The sequence below is a fragment of the Balearica regulorum genome, chromosome 2 (genome assembly GCF_011004875.1).
Source record: "Balearica regulorum gibbericeps isolate bBalReg1 chromosome 2, bBalReg1.pri, whole genome shotgun sequence".
Classification (NCBI taxonomy): domain Eukaryota; kingdom Metazoa; phylum Chordata; class Aves; order Gruiformes; family Gruidae; genus Balearica; species Balearica regulorum.
The window spans coordinates 131,228,358-131,252,010 of NC_046185.1; the positions used below are offsets into that span (position 1 = coordinate 131,228,358).

The 23,653-nt window shown below is 49.3% G+C and overlaps 2 protein-coding genes and 1 long non-coding RNA gene across 4 annotated transcripts; 2 read left to right on the top strand and 1 right to left on the bottom strand.

Moving 5' to 3' along the window:
* Positions 1 to 3,373: 3,373 nt before the first annotated feature.
* HOXA13 (homeobox A13) lies at positions 3,374 to 6,504 on the top strand. Its single transcript, XM_075745934.1, has 2 exons — positions 3,374 to 4,333; positions 4,954 to 6,504. Exons 1-2 carry the CDS (start codon positions 3,661 to 3,663, stop codon positions 5,196 to 5,198), a joined length of 918 nt encoding a protein of 305 aa, XP_075602049.1. The 5' UTR covers positions 3,374 to 3,660; the 3' UTR covers positions 5,199 to 6,504.
* A 4,795-nt stretch (positions 6,505 to 11,299) lies between these two features.
* LOC142600550 (uncharacterized) lies at positions 11,300 to 20,512 on the bottom strand. Its single transcript, XR_012834094.1, has 4 exons — positions 20,389 to 20,512; positions 16,550 to 16,769; positions 13,919 to 14,082; positions 11,300 to 11,706 (listed from the first exon to the last, which is right to left on the bottom strand). It is a non-coding gene; the product is annotated as an uncharacterized LOC142600550 (long non-coding RNA).
* Positions 20,086 to 23,227, top strand: HOXA11 (homeobox A11). Of its 2 annotated transcripts, XM_075745936.1 has the most exons (3): positions 20,103 to 20,194; positions 20,315 to 20,870; positions 22,334 to 23,227. In XM_075745936.1, the coding sequence occupies exons 2-3, from the start codon at positions 20,333 to 20,335 to the stop codon at positions 22,564 to 22,566; spliced, it is 771 nt and encodes a 256-aa protein (XP_075602051.1). In that variant the 5' UTR covers positions 20,103 to 20,194; positions 20,315 to 20,332; the 3' UTR covers positions 22,567 to 23,227. The 2 variants fall into 2 exon arrangements, with proteins under 2 accessions (XP_075602050.1, XP_075602051.1); XM_075745935.1 differs by having other exon boundaries at positions 20,086 to 20,870.
* The last annotated feature ends 426 nt before the right edge of the window (positions 23,228 to 23,653 follow it).

Consider the following 23,653-nt stretch of genomic DNA (forward strand, 5'->3'; position numbering starts at 1 on the left):
ACAATCGTAAGGGCCCAATTCTGCACTTGCTTACACCTGCGGAGTAGGTTAAATGCATCTGACCACTCTCAGAGAGGCCAAGGGAGGAAAATGCCACTAAAGGATTTTGTAATACCTGAGGTGGGCATGGCCGTGCACTGCAAGGGGTGAGTGCCGTCGAATAGGAAAATCAGTTAGAAATTGCCTGGCTCTGAAAGGCTTCAGCGTCTTTTAAAATCCTCCTACTGATCATGGTGCTTCATCCTCTTGCTCCCGAAGTAATTAATACTCGTTTTAGAGGAAACGATTTAACAGATGTATTTCTCTCCAAGATGTTTTACACGCTAGATAAATGCAGAGCAGTTCTGAGGTTTGCATCAAATCTCTTGGAAAATGCTGAGGCTCTACCATACGTTTGTATTCGCTGTATCGTTACTGCATTTCGCACGAAAAAGACAAAAAACTTGGAAGAAGCTTCGATTGGTCTGTCAGTTGCGTGCATGGAAGCATTAAATTATCAAGTTAATTTTTAAAAATGAAGCGTTTGTAGAGCATGGCCAAATCAATCAGTGGCTTCAGGAAAACTCTTAGTTTTGGCTAATTTATCTAGCGCATCCCAAGCCTTACACTGCGAAAAATAAAAGCTCTTCCACAATTGATAGGGAACGGTATATGTTCAAGGTGTGGGGGGGTGGGGGGTGTAAGCTCGGGCATACATTTATCCTTGGTGTTCATTACAGGGTCCATGATTTTCGAAGAACATCTGTTTTGCTCGATGCCTTCAGCCCTCACGGTTCCTTTCTAATATTGAATGGCAGATACCCATTAAGGCAGGAAGGAATTATAGCTGGGGAATGAAAACTGGAGGGGGGATAAAATAGTTGACGAAGCTTTTCTCCTCTCTCGGTGTCAATAATTTATTAAAAGTCAGTCAAATTCGGAAAACACAACAAAGGCGTAAACTCCCGGGTTCGACAATAACTCTCTTTCTGATACTGCGTACGCACTCTGCAGATGCATTTCGTCTATTTTGAGGAAACGGTCCCACTCCCTGACTCCCACCCACGTCATGGCAAACAGGGGAAGGGGACAGTTGTAGTGCTGCTCTTATCAGCAGTGAAAAGCACGGCCCTCTTCCCTCATGATTAAATAGAGCTCTAGAGCGAGGGAGAGATGCAGAGAAGGAAGAAAAGAGAGCTCTTTAATCTAATCTCCCTTCTCCCTTTCGTACAGAGGACTGGAACAGCCCCAAGTGGGTAAACAAAACAAAAAAACAACCACCAAAACTCAGCAGACCGGATACCACCCCCCACCCCCACCCCTTTGCTCCCCCTCAACCCTCCACCACTTGCACAGTTTGCACCGGGGCTGGAAGCTACAGTTTCACATGGCTTCTCCCTCCTTATGGAAAGGGGCTTGAAAAGCAGAGGCAGATAGGCGAGAAACACTCCGCGGCCGAGGGAGAGCAGAGTTTGGAGAGGGGGGCGGGCTGGGGTGGGGGGGGGTGGTGAGGGAGGCGAGCTGGGGAGATTAGTGTTCTCATGGCTACCCGCTTTTAACAAATCAGACAGATCTTCGGGCTGTGAATGACAGTTCTCACATTGGCTAGACTGCAACTTTCAACTTGACCTTGGCCTCTAGCCGTGTCTAACCCGTATGTAAAACAGCGCTGCCCCATAGAGCTGCCTTCCCTTCCCCCTTCTCCCCCCCCACCCCGCTGCAACGCGATTTTCAGAAGCAGCCTCGAGAAAACAGAGGGAAACAAACCGACCCAATTCATGCCAGTCAAGCAATGTTTGGCCGGGGGAATCCACAGGTTTCAAAACTGGAGCCTGAAAGAAAAGGAAAAATATGCGGGGAATAAATATTTGCTTTTGGCCATGAGGAAGAATGCGGAAAAGAGTACGCGAAGTCCAAATGGGAACTCTTTATTGGCTACAATGAAGAAAAAAAGCGGCTAAAATGCTGCCAAATTAGCAGGGGAATGACAGCGACTTCAGGTATCCTACCCCATCGCAAAAAGCACCTTGAAAAAAGTCCATGGGCGCCAAAGGGCTATTTCTCATGGCTGGCAGCTCTGCGCTAGGCAAGGAAAAGCCTGCTCGGTAACAATGTACGTCCCGGGACTGCTCTGTGCTTGTAGCCATGCGGGCAAAACAATGCTACAACGTCAATGGGAAGCACAATAGGATAATAAATACGCCGAGCTGTCAGGCGCAAAACAAAGCAACATGCGATTGGAAAAAAAAAATAATTATTTTTCAGGATGGGAGTATTTAGGGCTGTTTTGTCCACACGCGTGAGGGCTGAGAGCTGTTAACGATGAGATGAACGCTGCTTTAGGTCAAGTTTATTGATAGCTCGGTGATGGAGCGGTTTGAGTTCAAGGTTGTGCGCGAATAACCGAGTGCTGGGGGGAAACGCATCCGCGCCGATGGGAGTTGGGGGGAATATTAAAAATGGAATTTCGCCCTATGAAAAACTGTAACACGTATCGTGAAAAGGGAACGCAATTGTTTTTTTCTAGCTTTCGCTTGCAGAGAGGTATGACCTTCAATAAAAAAGATTTTTTCAGCCAATAAACCACTTTTTCCCAGCACAAAAAAGCACCCGGGGTCCGTGCGCACACTATACAAGCCGACGTGATATTTTACAGGCAAAAAAAAAGATTCAAGCCGAATTGTAGGCCCCGGGTTTTATTATTACAGCAACAAATAGTTTAGCGGAATCGCGATTGAGACCAGTTAACCCTCCCGCTCCCCAAGCCCATTCTAATAATAATAATAATAATAAAAATAAATATAATATCCTATAATAATAAATAAAATCGGGATCTCCTGGTCAGCTTCTCTTATCTGACTTCTGAGGCTTTGTGGCGAGAGGAGCGAGATGGGTCTTGGGCTTTCGACGGGCGGGAAGGAAGGAGGAAAACACCCAGAAAGGACCCCGGGAGGCTCCGCTTCGAGAGCCTTATCTGGCCTGGCGTGCGGCCCGGGGAACGCTCCTCCGCCCGCGGTTTGCAGCGGGCTCCCCGCGCCACCCGGCCGGGCCCCCGCCAGCGCTCCCCGGGGAGACGCGACGGTTCAGACCGGGGGAGGAAGAGGGTCGAAGGGGTGCGGCTCATCTCCTCCCCGAGATGAGGGGAGGCCTCCGGGGCTTCCGCGGCTCTCGGGGCGGAGAGGGCCCCAGGAAAGCGGCGCAGGGGAGAAATCAAGGCGGGGTGCTGGGGGGGAGCCCCGCACCTCGGGGAACGCGCCGTGGCAACAACGGGGCCAAAATGCTCACGCCTCGGTGGCGAGGGGAGGGAGGGCCGGAGGGAGGAAGGAGGGAGGAGGGAGGGAGGAGGGAGGGAGGGCGGACGGGCGGGCCCCCCCGCCCCCCCCGCGGCGCCCGCGCCCCGTGCGGCGGCGGTAGGACCGCGCCGTGCCCGCGCCCGTGCCCGCGCCCCCGGGCCGGGACCCGGCCCTGCGCGGTTATTGCGTTATTTAATTATCTCCACTTTATTCCTTCAGATGTTTATCAGCTGCTTTGCATATCACGTGGGGGCGGGCGGCCCAATGAGGGCCGGTCTGGCGCGACACTGGCGCGTCAGCCTTGGTCAAGTCCCGGAGATTGAGTATCTCTTTTTTCAGTCTTTGGGGCTTTTAAAAAAGAGCCACTAGTCTCAATGCGGAGCGGGCTATGACAGCCTCCGTGCTCCTCCACCCCCGCTGGATCGAGCCCGTCATGTTCCTCTACGACAACAGCCTGGATGAGATCAATAAGAACATGGACGGGTTTCACGCCGGCAGCAACTTCGCGGCGGCGGCGGCGGCCAACCCCTGCCGCAACCTGATGGCTCACCCCGCGCCCCTGGCCGCCCCCAGCGCCGCCGCCTACACCTCCAGCGAGGCCCCCGCCGCCGGCATGGCCGAGCCCGCTGTCAAGCAGTGCAGCCCCTGCTCGGCCGCCGTGCAGAGCTCCTCCGGCGCCGCGCTGCCCTACGGCTACTTCGGCGGCGGCTATTACCCCTGCCGCATGACCCACCACAACGCCATCAAGTCCTGCGCCCAGCCCGCCTCCACCTTCGCCGACAAGTACATGGACACCTCCGTCTCCGGCGAGGAGTTCACGTCGCGGGCCAAGGAGTTCGCCTTCTACCAGGGCTACGCCGCCGGGCCCTACCAGCCGGTGCCTGGCTATCTGGATATGCCCGTGGTGCCCGCCATCGGCGGCCCCGGGGAGCCGCGCCACGACCCCCTGCTCCCCATGGACAGCTACCAGCCTTGGGCCATCACCAATGGGTGGAACGGGCAAGTGTACTGCCCCAAGGAGCAAAGCCAGCCGCCTCACCTCTGGAAATCCACCCTCCAGGGTAATACACCTGCATGGCTCCCCCTGCTTTCCCCCCCCCCTCCTCCCCCGCTCGCCCCTCCCGGGTATCCCGCCGGCAAGGCTCCGGGATCACCCCCGGGCTGACCCTTCCCCGCCCCGCCCGCGCTCCCCGGCCCCATCTCGCCCCGGCCCGCACATGCCCCGGCGCCGCTGGAGCGGCACCGGTGCCGCCCCCTGCCCCCCGCCGGCGCACGGCGCATCCCGCCTAGCCCGGCCGGCCCCGCCGCCGGCCCCGGGAGAGGAAACAGCTGAAAAGGGCCGCGGGAAGGTCTGCGGTATTATTTTCCATAAACTCCGCAGCACGCAGGCTGGGTAAATCGCTGCAGCCCCGCGCGATTCTTCCCGGAGTCCCTCGCAGGGCTCCATGGGGTTTGTTATTATTATTTGTCTGTCTGACAGAAGCGAGCCTTTCCGTGCGGAAAAGCTGTCTGCGGCGGCCAGGAAAGAGGAATCCCAAATGCTGAGCCGGGCGTTAGTAGCTAAGCTGGAGCGGGGCAGGCGGAGGAGTGCGCTGTAACTCTAACCCCTGTACCACTTGAAGATGTCCTAAGCGAGTCGAGCGATTTTCTAACGCTTGCCTGCATGGTTTTTCTGTTCCAGACGTCGTTTCGCATCCCTCCGATGCGAACTCGTACAGACGTGGGAGAAAGAAACGAGTGCCTTACACAAAGGTCCAGTTAAAAGAACTCGAAAGGGAATATGCTACAAATAAATTCATAACCAAAGACAAACGGAGGAGGATATCGGCAACTACAAATCTGTCAGAGAGACAGGTCACAATCTGGTTCCAAAACAGAAGGGTCAAAGAGAAAAAAGTGATCAACAAATTGAAGACTACCAGTTAATGGATTAAAAATGGAGAAGCAGCAACTCACAAGTTTCAGAACTTTTTTTTCGTGTTCAGATTAAAATAATTATTAATAATAATTAAAAAGAGAAAAGACAATGAACCTCTTCTTTCAGGACAAGAGATCTGTATCTTTGGAATTATAGCTTTTTTGTTTTTTGTTTTTTGTTTTTTTTTAATATTGCTGTAGCAAAATGGTTAAAACTGACAGTTCTCCTGAAATCCCAAGCAGCCAGCCAGTATCACTGACAGACTGTAAAGCCCACACGCCCAGCCCCGAGAGATACACTTGCAATTAAGACACACGATTTTCTGAGAAAGTTGTAAGTACTTCTACGACCTTACTGTTTGAGAAGACTCTTCGTGGCCATGATGCGAGAGCTGGTTAACGTGAGGAGGTCGATGTGGACACATAAGCTGGTTTTCTTCCATTGCAATCCAAACTGTATGTTGAATGACTGCTCAGGTAAACCATAGTGAAAAAAAAAAGTACAATTACTGTATGTTTTTAAGCAATGCATTTAATGTCAAAAAGTAATAATAAACCTCGAAGGTACTGAATAAGGATTTCAGAGACATCAGTAATGAAGGAAGCTCTGTGGAGGATCTATCTTGATAGCAAATTAAAAACATCGCAAACTAGTGGGGATAGAAAGGAAAATATTTGCTTGGAGATGTCTTTGGTTTTATTTTTTATTTTCAAAAGATGATTTGGCAACTGAACTGGGGTTTTTTTGTTGTTCATTTTTTCTTCTGCAGACCGTACAATAGATACTTTTAAAAGGACTCTGCCTATTTTAAACCTCAAATAATCTCCAAGAATTAATATTCTATATCCCCGGAAATCTTAAAATACTGACTCTGGGTGGATACAAAAACCGTGAACATTGGCATTTCTTTACAATAAAAAAAAAAAAAAAAAAAAAAAACCCAAAACTTCCTGAAAAAAAAAATCCAAGAACTTTTGAACTGAAATATGTTTTTCCCCAGAAGTATTTTGATTTATATAATCTATATTTTGATCTATAAGTAATTAGTCGTTTCTCCTTGTTTATTGTCTGTTATGAGGCCGCAGTAGAACGTTTAGGGATTCTTTTTACAGCACCTTTTAATCCAATCAGTTATTTCAACCAGCACATTATTTTGTTTTTATTCACTATAAGAAGCTATCTTGTAAATAAAAAAAAAAAAATCAGCGCACTGTGAAAATGTACTTGTGCACCCTCTTTTTTTTATATTTCTACTGAAAAATGAAAACCCAAGACGTGTAGATAGGTATAGTAGTATTAATACTGTTAATAAAATAGTCACTGTAACAAAACCTGAAAGAAATACTCTTTATTTTTCCATACCTACGTACATTTCAGAAGAAAAATATAATGTAATTGTCTTGTAATTGTAATACTGTTGTTTTCCATTATGTAGCCTATGTATATATGGTGGTTTTTTCCTGCATGGTGTTTCTCGGGGGGGGGGGGGGGGGGGGGGGGCAGGCACGCCTGATAACCAGCGTTCCTAAACTCTAAATGTTTCGATAATGTTAAGCAGTGGTTTTGCAACAGGGCTAGGGGCCTGGGGGAGGAAGAGCGGGACGATACCAGTGCAGCGCTGCAGCCCTCGCCGGCAAATGGAGTCCGCCGGCCGGGCCCTGGGACGGGGGGACGCCGCCCAGCCTGGCGATGCCTCAGCGGGAAGGTGGGGGGCGGGGGGGGGCGGGGGGGGGGGCTGCGTGGCGATGACAGGACAGCGAAGGCCCGAAACCTTGACCTTGAGGGGAAAAAAGAGGCGATTTGTGACCTTGACTTTTGACAGCTCCCCGCGCCGGCAGCATCCGCGGGCCGACAGCGCCACCTCGTGGCCGGCGTCGCGCCGCGCTCGCACCTGGCCGCGCCCGCGCACGCACCCGCGCAACATCCTCACTGCGGATGGGCGCGCACACGCGTGGGATCCGCGCCGCCGCCGCGCGGGCGGGCCGCTCCGCGCAGACACCGCCGCATATCCTTATACATATATATATATATATATATATAAAAAATATCTCTGAATTTGCAAGGCAGAGCACGGGGCAGGTCATGCTACGCTCGCTCTCTTTCCGCCAGTGGCAGGAGGCCGATGAGGCCGAGCTGGGGGGTGAAAACCGGTCCTCAACCGGTGTCCGACCGGGCCATGCCGGTGCGAGGAGCCGGCGACCGGCCGGTGTTGAGTGGCGGACGAGTTTGGTCGGGCACAAAGGGAGGTTTGCTTTCGCCGCCTGTCTCCTGCGGTGGTCTGCAGCTCTAATTAGAGCTATTGGAGGACCTTTATGGTACATTTAGAGAGTATCATGTGCCGCGCTAACTGTGCGCTTCTAGCTTTACATTTCTGGAATTCAAAAGGACTCACCTCTGCGGGGATCAGCGCAGAGCGCTTTCCGACCCTCAGATCTGACTGTAACGCGTTCGTGAAATAACTTACATGAAAAGTACCTGCAGGAGCGGGATCTGTTTTTCAGGAGGCTATCGTGTCGGGGACTTTGCGCTCCGTGCGGCATTTTAGCTTTCCCGCGGTGTGCGGGCGCGTTATCAGCCCGCCGCTCGCAGCTCTCGGGGCCGCGGAGCGCTGTGATTTCTCAGGCCGCGGATAATCCGCGGCCGCGGAACGTGGGAATATTGGCTGTGTCTCCTCGGAGGCCGGTAAGGGACTTTCTGAGCGAGATTTCCCCCGTTCCACGGTGAAAATAGCCGAGGAGATGTATAGAAAAGGCAGCCGGTTTCCAGGCCGTGCGGTCGGGATGTGCTTTGAGGTGACAGCGAGTCCCTGCGAAGTGACGGGGGGCAGCCCCTGTGCAAGGACCTGGCCTGCCCGCGGCCGGCGAAGGACCACGCTCAAAGATCCACGGGCGCAACACCGCCCGAGGGGGCAATAACCTGTCCCCGGCGGACAGGGCCTTGGGCTGCCCACGGGCGAGGGGAACCCGGTGGGACCCCCTCGCCGCTGGGGAACCAGCAGCCTCCACGACGCCCGCAGCAGCCCCGCAGCCTGGGATTTTCAGCGGTGCTGGAGCAGACAGCAAACCCCCGCGCTGGGGGTGCCGGAGCCACGGGCAGCCGCTCCTCCTGGTTGTACCCTGCGTGGAGGTGGGGGGGCTGAGGGCTGGCTAGGGGGACCGGTCTCCCACTGAGTGTACCTGCCGTCCGCGGGTAGATACCCACCGGTCTGCCTCGGCCTCAGGCACTAGACAGCCTCCTTTCCTCCCAGTCATTGCAACGCTTTCTCCTGAAGGAGCTGAATTGCCTTGAGAAAACCACTTGTGAATTACACTTGTTCTCGCTCCGAGTGAATAATTCTATTTATTCCGTTATATTTCGCAACCTGTATAATTATTGTATGAGACATGCTGCAAATTACATGTATTTCAGGTCGGAGATGAGGGTGATAGGCAGGATTCGAGTCCTGTGTATCTCAGACAGGATCTTCTGTTTTCACACCGTGCCCCAGAGCGATATAATTCAGGGGCGCCTTGAAAGAAACCTTCAACGAGAATATGGCCGACATTGGTAAAATAACATCTTTTTTTTTTTTTTTTTTTTTAAAGGTAACTTTTAATCGGAGCTAGCGTTTGAAGATTATGTTTTCACATTGAACGACCCACCGTTCAAATCTGCTAAGCATTTCTAGACTGACCGTGGATTAGCGAATTTAAATTCCCACTACTGTTCAAATAGCTCTGCCGCATATATATTTCACAGGGTAAAAAGGGGAGCGTTTGACTCGCGATCGCTGGCAGGAGTAAGGTAACATTTTGGATCGGACCCCTGCTACCATGTAAGTAGCGTCGAGGCTCTCGCAGGCTTCAGCAGGAGGAGCAGGTCGTGTTTCCCAGCCCTGTGGCGGAGGAGAGTCCCAGGCGTGGGAGCGGGATCAGGACTGCGGCTGGCCGGCGGCGGAGCTCCCCTTCCCCTCCGGGGTGTCTCCCCCGGACACCCGGGAGTGCAGCGGCCGCGCCGGCAGCTCCGCTCCCCATCCCACGGGGACGGCGGCTCCTCTCGGACCCGCTGCCTTCTCCTCGGGTTCCGCTCGGGAAACGGCCCCTGGGTACGAGTGTCTTGGTCAGGTGAGTAAAGGCCGGGAGCTCCGTGCCTTGCTCACCCGGTACCCCCAGTGAGGGTGCTGCGGGAAGCGTCGGTGCCCGGCGGAGCCCTCCGCGCCGCGGCCGTGCGGCGACTCAGGGCACCGAGACGGGAGTGTCTGCGGTTTTCCGAGTCGCGAAAGATTCTCTGTCCGCGGGGCTTGCGTGGTAACCTGCCCCCCGCCTCGGTCCTCCCGCGTCTCTGCCTACCCACGGCTGCACCCACGCAGCCCTCCGCGCCCCCATCCCTCCGTCCCTTCGCCGGGTAGATGTGGCCTCGGAGCGTGGGGGAGAGCGGGTGTATAGGGGGTGTGTGTTCGTGTTATTTATTACCTTCATTTACCGTCCAAAAGCTGTTGGCACATACATTTTCAAGTACAAATTGCTGTTGTATTGCATATTCCCCTCTCACCAATCTGCCGCCAGCGTCCTAAAATACATCCCTAATATGTTTTACAAGTAAATATATCACCAACGAAAATAATTAAGCAACGTGATACATTACTTCACGACGCCCGTCCCTGCACGCAGTTCGGAGAGAATTATTATTTATATTCCCCGCGTTACTCGGAATGTTTTAAAATGGTGGTGGGGAACTTATTGTGCCTGGCTTGCTGTGTAGACTTACATGTGCGAGGAGTTTTATTTGCAGACGTTTAAAAAAAATGTGCCGGAAGAAGGATTTGAAAAGAAAACAAACACCAAATTAAAAAACAAAACGTACATAAACAAAATAGGGTCTCTATTTTCTCAGCTCCCCTAGAAATTAAAATGTTAGGTATAGCATTTTAGCGGATGTGCAGAGGGACGCCAGGGACAGAGGGAGCAAGTTATTACTGTGTATTTAGCGTATTTATTGAAACATTAATGTCAGAGCAGTATTTCATTCCCAGTGTAAAACGCAAAACATAATTAAAGACAAAAAATATTAGCTCGGTTTCACTTCAAGTAATTCTTGAGGGATTCAGCGACATGTACTTTAATTCCCGGTGTCTGGAGATGTTGGGTTATAATCACCTAATTCTGGGCGTCCTTGGTCCCTCAGATCTGAAATTCCCATGGACAGAAAGTGGCCTTACGTCTTTGACGCGGACGGACGGGTACAGCAAATGTTTTGTATTTTTTCCCACCAAGAGAATAATCCCGTATTTAATCTATCCCCGCCTCGAGCTCTTGGCAGTAGCAAAGGTGGTTTGCTATGGGAAATAAACCTTGACAGGAGCATATTTCCGAAAAAGAATGATAAGTAGAACTGCAAAGCTGTATCGTTTTCGGCCGCCTTTTCCTCAGAGAGATTCCCGCTTAAAAACCCTCGCTAACTGAGATGGCCTCTGAAGTATACGGGAAAAATATGGTATTCAATACCGAAATGCTGAGAAAAGAAAATCGCCCGTTGCTTCCAGAGCAGCGACTTTATTTTGTATGTTTCTGAACGAACGGGTAAGCATCTCGGCCTTTAGCCTATAAATTAAAGTTATTTTAAAAAACAAAAAAAAATTGCTATGGCTTAAATAAAACCCCATTCCTGGTGCATTTCAGCATTCTCCGCGGGCAGCGTTAGCAATAAAATCAAGACAGCGTTTAATACAAAAAAAATATTGGCAGGCGCTAAAAGGCCGTTTGTTGCCATTCATAACTTTTAGATGCGTTTTAATGCATTTTAATGATGATTTGAAGAGATGGCCTTGCGCGTTCTCGGCCGGTAAAGGAGTCCAAAAAGAAGAGGCCGGGATCGGGGGTGGGGAGTGGGGCTCTTGCCCGCGGGCTGGTGGGTGCCAGTCGGGCCGATGCGCCCCGGCTGCGGCCGCAGGGGTCCGGTCGCGGGTGTTTTAACCACGCCGTGAGCCTTTCCCTGCCCCCCGGGCTCCCTCCCCCTTGAATGCAGTTGATTCATGAACTAGGGTACATGCAAATGTTCATTAAGTCTTTCCTCCCTCCATCCCTCCTCCCTCCGGCCTACCTCCCGCCTCCGCACCCCCCTCTAAAAAAAAAAAAAAAAAAAAAAAAAAAATCTTTTTTTTTGCTCCAGTGAATAGCTTCAACATGGCGTGCTGAAAGGCAGAAGCTTTGCCCGTTCCTAGATCTGAACTGTGATTAAACATCCCCAAAGAGAGCATCTCTCTTCCTCCCGCCGCTCCCCCTCCCCTCCCTCCCTGTAGCGTAGAGGAAAGCGCCCTCTTCTACGTAGGAAAGGTCAAGTCCTACAACGCACAACCCACGGTCATTACTGTACTGTGACCCAGCGTGTACTGGGGAGGAACGGCCGGGTGTCCCGTGATCAAAAACACTGGGACTTTTTTTTTTTTTTTTTTTTTTCCTCGTGCGATGGGAATCCGTGGAATTAGACAGCATTTTAGCCTCTTACAGTCACCTTGTGTGCAAATCGTCATCGGAAATCCTAGGGGACCAGGAGAGACAGAGAGAGAGGAAAAAATAAATAGCTATAATAGTAGTCATAATAACAGCCATAATCGTCATTAGCCTGTGATATTGCTGCATTTTGCCTGAAGCTGGCAGCAAGGACGATGTGCCCTAGTGGCTAGATTTCTCTCCGTCTAAAGGCAGACCAACTAGAACAAAAAAATTTATAAAACCCCAAATCAACAGGAACCCAAATCACTGGGAGATCGAGAAGGAGTCTCGATTTGTGGACGGGGTATATTTAATCTGTAAGGGACGAAAAAAAAAACAAACCAAAACCACCAGTGCAGTCCATCCTCATTGATCTGGAGGTCTACAGCCCAGCGCGGGATCCTAGCTGTCAGTCTCCGTGGGGATATATTTTTGCACAGGCGAGAGACTTCTGGATGCTGGGGTAAGATTTTCATGCTCTTCCTGGAAGCGGCTGAATGTTTCTCCTCTCCCCTTGCTCGGTGGTGAATTAAGCAAACAAGCCAACAACAAACACCCACCCGGTAACCCCGCAAAGCCCCCTGCATGACTGGAGCAAAGTCATTTGGAAGGCCTTTGTGGAGTGTTTCCCATGCCCCCGCTCTCCCCACAGCCCACCCACCCCACTCCTTTCCTCCCACGGTGTTTAAGGCCGAAGTGCCGCTTCTGCTGCGGGGACCTGGGAGAAGGCGGCCGCGGGGGCTGGTGCTAATAGGGACGAAGAGTCCGTTGAGAAAAGTAAGAGTGTTTCTCCTAGCTCGAGTGCTGGCTCCACCTTTCCCAGAGATGTTGCTTCCCAGCGTAACATAGGTGGAAAGCAAAGAAGGCTCTTGGCAGGAAAGTGGGCCAGGAGAGGCTGGGGTCAGAGCCCGAGACGCGGGCAGACTTGCAGATAGAGCTGCTGGTTGCTTGGCTTTGTGCTGCGCTGGGTTGTCTTGCAGAGTTGAGTCAGGCTGTGTGGAAAAGCGGCTCCTCAGTTTTATTCCCGGTTGTTTTATTCCCGTATGTTTGTCTCTGAAATTGTTTTAATGGTTCAAGAGCCGGGGAGGAGGGTGGACGGCTCTGTGTGGAAGAAAGCAGGGGAAGGATGTTTAACCTGTCTGCTTTTCGCCATTGCCTGTGTGTATCTAGAGAAAAAAAAAAAATGCCAGTCGGGTGTTGTAACCTGCCAATTTAAATTAATCTGAACTTCGTCGTAATCGCCTTGATTTCAACGCACCAAGTAAAGTGCCTTTATTTATTCCTGATCGTATAAATCGGCCTCTTTAGGCGGCTTGGGCAAGGAGCAATGGAAAATCAGGGTATTTTAAGTCTGGTTTTAGCCTTCGGCATGCTCTCGGATAGGCATAAAAAATTATAAATTTTAATACAAAGCGATCTCGGATGGGCTTCGTCTCCAGCTAGTGGTTGGTTTATGTTTAAATATGTGAGGGTTTGCAAAATGAAAATACCGTGCTGTATGGATACTTGATGGGAAAATAAAACCGAAAGAGAAAGGACGAGTAACCCACACACTCCGCCTGGTCTGATTCGGGGGGATTTTGCCCAAATTCCCCCGGCCTCTGCGGTGTGGACTTGTCGGGCTGATGCGCTCCAATTTCTTTAAGAAGTTACATTAGTATCGGTGGTTTTTTGAAGAATTGGGTAAGAGAAATAACAGGGACCACCCCGGCAAGAGCAGCCATATTAGGCTTAGAGGGAGAGCTATTTTTATAGGTATCTTTGCGTGACATATGAGGGAACAGACAAGAAGCGGTCCTTATAGAGTCGGCTGAGCTGTACGTGGGCATACGATTGCATCCTCAACTGCAGCGCGTATTTTAAGCTTGTGTTGGACAAATAGCTTCCTATAAAGGTTACACAAGTACAGGTACCTCCATTATAATGCAATTTTGAGAGGCCATCAAAATATGAAGTTGGGGCTTTGAAGTCGTTGATTTGACAGCCCCGGTATAGTGATACTTCCTGTACCCGCCCCCTAAAACAATCCTTGATGAAGAAATGTCTTTACTTCACTGGGTTTCACGATATCTGAATAAGGCTCTCCTATAAAGTTAGCAGTGTGGTACAGTAAAATCTGATGTGTTTCTTGGCGAGTTGGGCAAAATAATAAAAAAAAAAAGAAATACCTTTATAAATCATTGTTAAAATTCAATGTGCATTAGAGAGAACCTTATATCCTATAAAATCCAATTTAGCTTAGAATCCCGGTCGATTACCTTGACTTGAATTTCTGTGGCAAAGTGTGGATCTTGGCATCGCAGGAACAGTCTAGCTACGGTGAGCTCGTCTCGGCGTTGAGGCATTTCACTTTCTGTAGCTTTCTGCTCTTAATCTAGAGAGCACATTATATATGTCATAGCTCTAGTGTGTTGTTTGCGTCCTGAATTGGTCGACAGAAAAATGCTTGTTTGTCAGAGGCAACCCAGTAGGATATTTTTTTTTTCCCCCCTCTCACTGAATATATTTCCTGGATTAACAAATCTAAGGTCAAGTTCAAGGCATCAGTTGTAGCAATACTTTTAAATGTAAGTCGACATGGGAATGTTTTGGTGGACTTTTTTTTTTTTTAATTTTTTTTTTTTTTTTAACGTGTAGGGTAAAGCGGCATTCTGGGCTGCGGGTGAACTTTGCATGGGAACATCGCCTGAGATGTGGCCGTCCGTTGGGATAACCGCGTTGGTTAATAGCACCGCACTTTCAAGGGATTGCTGGGGATGTTCCCTAAACCGCTCTGATTAATTCTGCATAAAATACATCGGCATGAAAAGACTGAAACCTGCTTACTACAAACGGCGCTAATGACCTGGTTCTTTGTGGGTCTGGGTGGGAGGTGGTGGAAAGTGCCTGCTTTTCTGTACCGGCAGATTATAACCAGGGAAATTTGCTTTCGCACTCGTTTTAGAGCCCGCCGTTTGGTCTAGACACCCTTCTCCCGCACCCTATTTTTGCAAGAAATCTCTTGCACCTGTATCTGGATAGACCGGGGGGGGTGGGGGGGGCGAGAAATGAACGACTGGATGTGCGTTTTCATGTGTCGGGAAAGTCTCCCAGAGCGTTCAAGGAAAGAAAATGAGACATTTATGGTAGCATCGTCAGTCAATCAATTTCTGATATACTTGGCCGTTTGAGAAAATACTTCCTTACACACACACACACACAACCTTATTGCCAAATATGCCTTCATTCTCTTTCAGGAGCAAGCTACGAGCAGTAAATATAAACAAATTTTTAGAGGGATTCAGCACCCCGGAGCCTGGGTGCGCAGGGCTGGAGAAGCGAGGGGTGAGGAGACACGGCGTTATGAGAAACTCCCTGCGCTTGTGCAGGCGCCGGGAGTCTGTCACAATACCAAACCCTTTGGCTGCAAAAGGGCAAGAGAATAGTACTCAAGAAAGAGAAATTATCTGTCTGGAAGAAGCTTCCTCTCTTTAAAAAAAAAAAAAAAAAAAAAAAGCGCTATTGGAATAAGGGTCTGTCTTCGGATACAGCTCTCGGATGTTCATCAGCGCAAAGGGATGCAAAATATCATGGTTGATCCCCAACGACGGGTAGATCTCTGTAGGTCCGTAGCCGTTTAATCCTAATGGTCAAACTAAACTGGAGGGTCGGGAGGAGGGAAAAAAATCCGACCACCCCTTGAAGCTTTTCCATCTCAACGACTTAGAAAGATAGAGAGGGTGACAGAGGAAACGATAGGATTTCGGTAACTGGTATTAAAAATCAATCTAAAATACTCTACTCCCAGATGAGCGCAGCCTTTTGAGATGTTCAAGCCTCTGAAAGAATGTAATGCGATTAAATACAACAAAAGAGTCAGAATAACCTTGACTTGAATCCTGTTTATATCTGCCCTTTCTCTTTACACGTATTCTGCAGTTTCCTAGCAAAATCACAACCATACCGTTTCAGGTTTTGGACAATAAATAGTCTGTCCCATATCACAGCACGGGGCTTCCATCTCGCCGATATAAAAAATCCTCTCCTATTATTTACATTATTTGTAAAATCTTAGCCAACTATTGCAACACTACCTTCTATTGCAATGTTAAGGAAAGATATTTAGTTTAAAAAAAAAAAAAAAAGAAAGAAAGAAAGAAAGAAAAGAAAAGAAAAGATGGCTATGTATAGCTCCTTTCCAAAACGGACAAAAAGGGAAACAGAAAAGAAACACCAGTTAAGCACTTCTGAGCCCGAAATATTTAAAATCCAAACAATATCACGCTTTTCTGAAGCAGCATTCCAGGCAAATTTTGCGAAGAATTATCGCCTTCTGGCCTTATTTTCATTGGAAAAGGTGGGAATGGGTCGCGCTTTTCGTTGGCAACAACGTTGCGAATTCCCTGATATTACGTTTTTCTAATAAGCCTTTGTAGTCTGTAATCAACCCGCAAGTTCACAAAACACTGTCCTAATTCCTGAGATATTTTCTCCTGCTCGAGCCGTAACACCCCTCACCCGTCCTATGCGAGAGGAGCAGCAGCGATTGATGCCAGCAATCGTGTAATATTTTAATTAGCTTCTCTTGACGCAAATTCTTTTTAGCATACGTTTCTCCTGTTAATTACAGGCACCCACCCTATTGGCAAGGTAAACGGTCAGCTTCGATTTTTTTTTTTCAAGCAAAACTCGGTACAAAAAGGCAACAATTTAGATACTATAGAACTTGACCTTTTGGAGACGAGCGGTAGTAAGTTAAACAGTTCCCTTTGCACGCCATCTGTATATATAAAAGCTAGTCTATCGAGGCGTCCTAGCTCTGTTTATATTCCTCCAAAGAAGAGATGTAGCTTTTTTCCCCTCGCTTTGTTTAGCTTAGCTATGGGTAAATGTGCTCACAGTCTCCCCACCTCTTGGCCACGCTTGTCCTTTGCAAAAACGTCCTGCAGCAGAACTCCCAAATTCAGAGCGGTTTTACCCTCTCTAATCCGGCCGAAATACATGGGAAGGCGTAACGAATGCATTTTGCTTCTCCAAACGAAATGCCTGCCTTTGTTTATGTTGTTTTCAGTGAGGTTAGCGAGGGGAAGGCTCGATTTTCCCCCTTCCTCAACGCGGAAGTCCCAATTACTGTATTAAAAGAGCAATTCAACATTAGACCAAATAATCAACATTGATAATTGTGCTGAACACAGCAACTTAACAGCAGGCTCCCTGCAATTACCCACACATTCCGGGGCTTTAAGCGTACATTATCTCTGTTTCACTTAACAGCAAATAAAGCGGAGAACAGCCTGTGCCTTGGGTATCTACTCACTCTCAGACGAGCTGCACCCATCGCAGCCTTCCCCATTACCCTCCCCGCTTGTTCTGCAGGCGGAACCGGGAGGCATTTGGGGGTACCCCTGCGTTGCAAACCCGCTTGGAGAAATAGGCTGCTTGGTTTGGGGATGGGGGGGGGGGGTGTGGGGGGGGCAGCTCGAGCGATTCAAAAGTAGGCATCGGGGCTGCACGTGTACATGCTGCGAAAGCACACATATGCCCCCCCCCCCCCCCCGACACCCACGCACACACACGCCTATTTCCAGTTGCCTTCTCGCCCTTCTTGCCTTAATTTCCCTTTGTTTCCCAGAGGCAGCCCCGACCTCTGGCACGGCGGAGCCTCGCACGGCGCCACAGTCCCGGCTGCAGAGAGGAGCGGGAAAGAGCCCCATACAAACCTGTGCCAGCTCTGCTCCCCATTTCTAGCCCCAAGGTTTGAAATTTATTGAAATGCAAGAGGGGGGCTGCTGTGAGTCCGAGGAGGTGGCGTCCCGCGATTAAGCCTTGGGCAGCTCTGTCATGTCTGCTCTGACACAAGCTGAAGTTGACTGCCAAAGTGCTATAAAACCGCAGGTCAGTCTAGAACTGTTTTCGGTTCTCCTAGACGCGCCGTGTTCAATTATAGCCTTAAAAGCCCTAATACAAGTGCAAGAATTTGTTTGCCATCACACAGAGGCGGGGCGAGGCTCTGCAATGGTGGCGCCTTTGTTATCTCAAAGTCACTGAAATCCTTATACATTCCTTTTTGTTTGAAGGGAGGGGTGTCTGCGTGTGTGCAGGGTGTGGGGAGAGGGTTTTCATCGACGGAATTGAAGGGTGGGGGGATACAGGGAAAATAAACAGTGCTCGGATACCAAAAGAGGGTTTCCGACCCCCCAACTCCACCTCACACACACACCCGCACACACACACACACCCGCAAAAGCTCGGGGGGAAAGTAAATGGGAGCAAAAGTATAGCGCTAAGCAAAAAGCCAACCAGAGCTCTTGCACCCCCCACCCAAGTTTAAAAAAAAAAAAAAAAAAAAGAGAGAGAGAGAGGGAGAGAGAGAGGGAAAAACCCCAAACCCGTTTACAATCCCTAAACGACACTGCAGTCTTCTGCTAGCGGTTTTGACGACATGCAATCTCTTTCCATCCACTTTCTAGCAAATACGTCAAGCTGGAAGATTAATTCATTAATTTCAAGTTCAGCTCGCAGACATGCAGTAAGCGTAAGAAGTTCTTGTAGCAAACCAAAATACAGAGTTCATTACAGGGATACGTCCAGAGCATTTGATTTGTGAACGGTAACCCTTGTAAAATAAGAAAAAGGCATATAAACATTAATGCTAATAAATTAGTTTACTCCACTACAAAGTAATTACTTGATAATACTGAATTTACAGCTTGAATTCAAACGCAATAGTTAACTATAATGTAGGGAAAATACATAATGAGAATATTTTCTCTGTGCACAACATGATTAGATTTGTTATTGAGTCAGTTACGATAAGCTAAGCAATAAATAAACAAATCGATGTTGACATTTAAATACCGAAGATCTCCAGAATTTACTAGAGAACTTTCTCCGGATATATAAATACTTCTACAGCACTGCGGAGGAAGAGGGGGGAAAATCCAAATATTATTTCCCTAACATTTTCGTTTCCCTTCCATTAGTCTCCAAAGTCCACGGGGGCATGGATCTTGAACTACGTCTAATTTCCTAAGAGCACCGACTTCACAATACCCTTTTTGCCGTTCTGTTTTTCTATTTTGATGAAATCCAGCCGGAACCCAAATATTTCTTTTCTGAAATCGAGCATCAGAATAGCAAAAAAATATTTTTTCCGAGAGCCTAGGGATGTCCGTGCCTCAAAAGGTGCTGTATTCTTTGGCGTATTTCTCTGTTTTCTTTGGCTCTGCTCATTTGGTGGGGTGTGCATTTTTATTGGCAGAGAAGTACTTTTTAGTCTCTGCCCTGTACAATCCGCTTTCTATATCATCCCTTTCATGCAACAATAGTAAAACTTTAACCACGTTTTTAAAATAGGTCTCCCTGGGTCTCAGCCTTCAGCGACGGTACGAACCAAAAAGGAAAGTATCTCGGTACGGCAAGTTTGTTCCTAGGGGTTAATAGTATGTCAAATAATTTTAACTAGGCTTCTGGCAATTAAACTCGGAGTATTTGTCAAGCCGGGGTAGCCCAACATCCACTGGTTTTCCAAGTATTTGGCGACAGCGTTGAGGCGGAGAGATCAGCAAACACTCTTTAGCTCCGTGGTCTGCGATTTAAAGGGGTTTCTGGCGTTGCGAATAAGGCAAGAGACGGTTTGGATGGGGTGAGGAGAGAGGACCTGCGTCCTGGGAACCCGACATTGTTAACTACCTCCAGCAAAGCTTGGCTGAAGCCGCGCGGGGTATTTGAGGTTAATATGTAAGTAAGGGAAGGAAGACACTAAGCGCTTCGGAAGTGAACATGAATGCAAGCATGTAATCTATTCACCATGAAAATCAGTGCAGACTTGACCCTGGCACATTCTTCCTAGTAACGTTTCCAGAAAAACCCTGCGGGGAGAGGGATTTTTTTTTTTTTTCCCCTTTTTTTTTTTTTTTCGGGGGGCGGGAGGGGGAAGCCCAAACCGAACCAAAACAAAGTAAAAAAAAATAATTTAAAAAAAAAAAAAAAAAAAGGAAAGAAAAAAACCCCGGCCGATTTCCTCGGGAGCGGTTTATGCTCGGAAGCAGCTTTCCAGAAGAAACCGTGACTGCATCTCTCCTGCGCCTTCTTTCTCGGAGCCTGCCAGCGAGCCGCCGAACGCCCCAGCAAGCACACAAACAAACAGAAAGGTCTCACCTAACCCCCGGGGGGATTGCTAAGCCTCTCTACTCCAGAGCCAGTGGGTGCCATGGGCCGGCCGGCTAAGTCTGGGGCAGTGGCAAGGCGGCTTTGTGTCCCCCCAAAGGCTACCCCCCACCCCCCCACCCCCCCGGCCAACCTGCGCTCGGCTCGCCCTTAGGCGCTGGCGACGAGCTGTTGCTTCCCCCCGCGATGGCCACAAAGGGAGCGGGGCCCGGACCCGCCGCTCGTCAATGTCAACGTCGGGCCACGTGACCGCACCTCCCTGCCGCCGCCGGGGAGAGCTTTCCACGTCAGCTTACGTCTCCCCATCTCTTACTTCACGGATCTGCTTCAAAGAGGCAGCTGCGTTAGAGAATCATGTTAAGCTCAGCTAATGCGGAGAAGCCGAGGTAGCCCTAATGATGGATTTTGATGAGCGTGTTCCTTGTTCCTCTAACATGTATTTGCCAAGTTGTACTTACTACGTCTCGGGTCCTGATTTTTCCAGCCTCCCTTCTTTTTTGCCCCAGACCCCGTCTTCTCGCCCTATGACATACTCCTACTCCTCCAACCTACCCCAGGTCCAACCTGTGAGAGAAGTTACCTTCAGGGAATATGCCATTGATCCCTCCAGTAAATGGCACCCCAGGAACAATCTGCCCCACTGCTACTCCGCAGAGGAGATCATGCACAGAGACTGCTTGCCTGCCACCAACACTGCTAGCATGGGCGAGATGTTCGGCAAAAACACAGCTAACGTCTACCACCCCAGCACCAACGTCTCCTCCAATTTCTATAGCACGGTGGGCAGGAACGGGGTCCTACCCCAGGCTTTCGACCAGTTTTTCGAGACGGCTTATGGCACGGCGGAAAACCTGGCCTCGGCGGACTACCCGGTAGACAAGAGTGGCGAGAAGGCGCCCGCGGCCGCCGGGGCGGCGGCGGCAACTTCAAGTTCGGAGGGCGGCTGCGGCAGGGCGGCGGCGGCGGCGGCGGCGGCGGAGAAGGAGAGGCGGAGGCGGCCGGAGAGCAGCAGCAGCCCCGAGTCATCTTCCGGCAACAATGAGGAGAAATCCGGCAGCTCCAGTACGTATAAAGGCAGCGCCCGAGCGCTTTTAGGAAAGGCAGCTTGAAATCTAGCGCACCGCCGCTGTTAAATTTTTATATGCTGTTTTATAAGCATATAAGGTTTATGAAGGGCCTTTAGATTTCCCCCAACAAAACTTTGTTATAAAAGGCGAGATCACGTGTTTAGTGCTGAAATTGGCCGTGAAATACCCACCGGGCAATGGATGCCTTAAAAAAATTTTTTCTTTCTCCTTCCTCTTTTTTTTTTTTTTTTTTAATAATAATAAAAAAGAGCTCTGTGGTCAACTCTCGAAAATATAATAACGTACGTTCGGTGCCTGTAAATTCGGCAAAAAAAGGAGATCCCGACTCCTTTGATATCAATGTAATCCAGTGATTTTATAAAAGCCATGTGTTGCACCAGAAGTCTAGTTAGGAGCTGAATTCAAAGCCTTCGCCGTTTTAACGATTGCACTAGAATAGCGTTTAACAGATAAAGTAGCCGCCTGAACTGTAGCAATATATTAAAAGAAACAAATTAACCTAAAGCTGGCCTTTTTGTCTAAAGGAAGCCATTTTACTAAGGCACTGTGGCAATTACGTGTTGCCTTCTGTCCAACAGTTTGTTACTTACAATTGTTATTCAATCTGTCAAAGTCTGATTTTTTTATGTGGGCTTTTTAAAAGGCAAAGCTAGTATACGGCTCGGGGAAAAAAATACCTCGACAATGGACTGTACGAGAAAAGGAAGTTTTTAAAGGGATAGCAGCTACGTTTAATGTAAAGAGCTCCTGAACCTTGAAACCTTTTATATTCTGCTTAATGAACTTTAGAACCGTAGTGGCTAATCGAGAGGAGAATACCTCGATGCGGTGGAAAGCGTGCTTTAAAAAAGCCGGCTGGGGGAGAATGAGGCGCCTTAGCCTCGGGCTCCGAGGCTTTTCCTCTGCTGGGGACGTAAAGCCGGGATTAGCCTAGGGAATGAGGGCGAGATCCGAGCGGGTACGGGCTCGGGGAGGGCTGGGCGCTGGGTCCCCCTGCCCGATGCCGCGCTGCCTGCTGCAGGCAGCCAGGTAGGTGATGGCTGCTCCCGGGGCAGCTCCGTGTGCGTGGCGCTCGGCGGAGCAGCCTACAAAGGCTTTCCTCCAGCTCGTGAAATCCGCAGGAACCCCCCGCCACCACCTCTTCCTCCGGCCGCCCTCCCCGCCGAGACAGCGAGGCCGGATCCCCGCGTCTCGGCGGGGGTTTCGCCCTGCCCGCTGCCCGGGGCCGCGACGGGTCCCGCTCCCGGGCTGCCCGCACCCGCCGAGGCGGAGGGCTGGCGCCCAGCCTCGGACCTGCCAACGCCGGCCCCGGAGTGGGCAAAACGCGTCTTTTCCATATTAATGTGTTTTGCCTGAGTGTCCCTCTCAACCCCTCCTCAGGCCCCGCCGCCGGCCACCGCCGGATTTCAAACGGTTCTGCCTTTTTTCACTCCACAGGTGGACAACGTACCCGTAAAAAGAGATGCCCATACACCAAATATCAGATTAGAGAGTTAGAAAGAGAATTCTTCTTCAGTGTCTACATAAACAAAGAGAAACGCCTCCAGCTCTCCCGAATGCTCAATCTGACCGACCGCCAAGTGAAAATATGGTTTCAGAACAGAAGAATGAAAGAAAAAAAAATTAACAGGGACCGATTACAATATTACTCAGCTAATCCACTACTTTAAAACTCATAGCGTTTTTCAAGACGAGATTAAATTCAGATTTCGCCCTTGACAAGGTCAAGCCACGGGGTTACGTGGAGGAAGGAGGTGTGTATCTGACGGGACTAGAAGAATCCAAGGTTTTACATACATGTAAATCTACTCTGGAACTTCCATGATGATTTTATATATATATATATATATTTACATATCAACTGGAATCGATTTGATTTTGACACACATGGCATCCATTTCTAAACGTGCACGTCAGCTCTGAGTGCAAAATCCATACCTCTTACCTTTCCAGGCACTGCGGCTCACCCTGCTACCGCTTTCGGCAGGCACAGGCGGGGACGGCACCTCTCCGTTCCCGGACTCGCCCACCCCCGGCCCTCCCTCGCCCCTGTGCTGCTGCGGAGCAGCTGTCTGGAGATTGCCAGGTCGAGCTCACCCAACCAGGACCACTGCAGAATATAAACTCTGAGAGATAATCTTTTGTCCTTCCTTAGTGGAAAATGTCTAGGTTAGAGGCAGTGCTCCATTGCCCATGGCTTTGAAAGGAGAATTTAATGCGGGGGGGGGACACACAGAATTAAAGGGAGGGGGGATGACATGGCTACACCTTCACGAGGCCAACCGCGAGCAGTTGTAATAAGGATGTAGTGATGGGTATAATGGTGTTTCCTTTGGGGGGGTGGGGAGGGAGGGGGTAGGGGGAAGAAAGAGAACTAAATGAAAAACTTAATTATTTACTTAAAAAAAAAATCAGGTATAAATTCGCCATATATCGTAAAGAAACAATCACTGATTAAAAAAAAAAAAAGATTTAGCAAATTTTAATTAGCTCTCGTTTTATTTATGACAACTGACTATGCGTTGCCATCTTTTCGGAGACAAATCATATTTAAATACTAAAAATAAACCGGCAAAAAGTGTGAATTTCAGCATTTTAAAAGAAACAACTCCATAAAGGAAACTAACCTTCTGGCTTCTGGCTCACAAACTTTCTTCAGGAAATACCTGTGGAGAACGACAGTTTAGCAAATACCACACAACACTTAATTGAAACTTGGAGTTGTGCAATGCACTAACATTGGATCATTAAAATAAC

Excerpts from the sequence above, each read along its gene's own strand:
- HOXA13 (XM_075745934.1), top strand. The coding sequence starts at position 3,661 with ATGACAGCCTCCGTGCTCCTCCACCCCCGCTGGATCGAGCCCGTCATG. Across the intron at positions 4,334-4,953 it reads CTGGAAATCCACCCTCCAGG|ACGTCGTTTCGCATCCCTCC; the intron begins GTAATACACCTG and ends TTTCTGTTCCAG.
- HOXA11 (XM_075745935.1), top strand. The coding sequence starts at position 20,204 with ATGATGGATTTTGATGAGCGTGTTCCTTGTTCCTCTAACATGTATTTG. Across the intron at positions 20,871-22,333 it reads GGAGAAATCCGGCAGCTCCA|GTGGACAACGTACCCGTAAA; the intron begins GTACGTATAAAG and ends TTCACTCCACAG.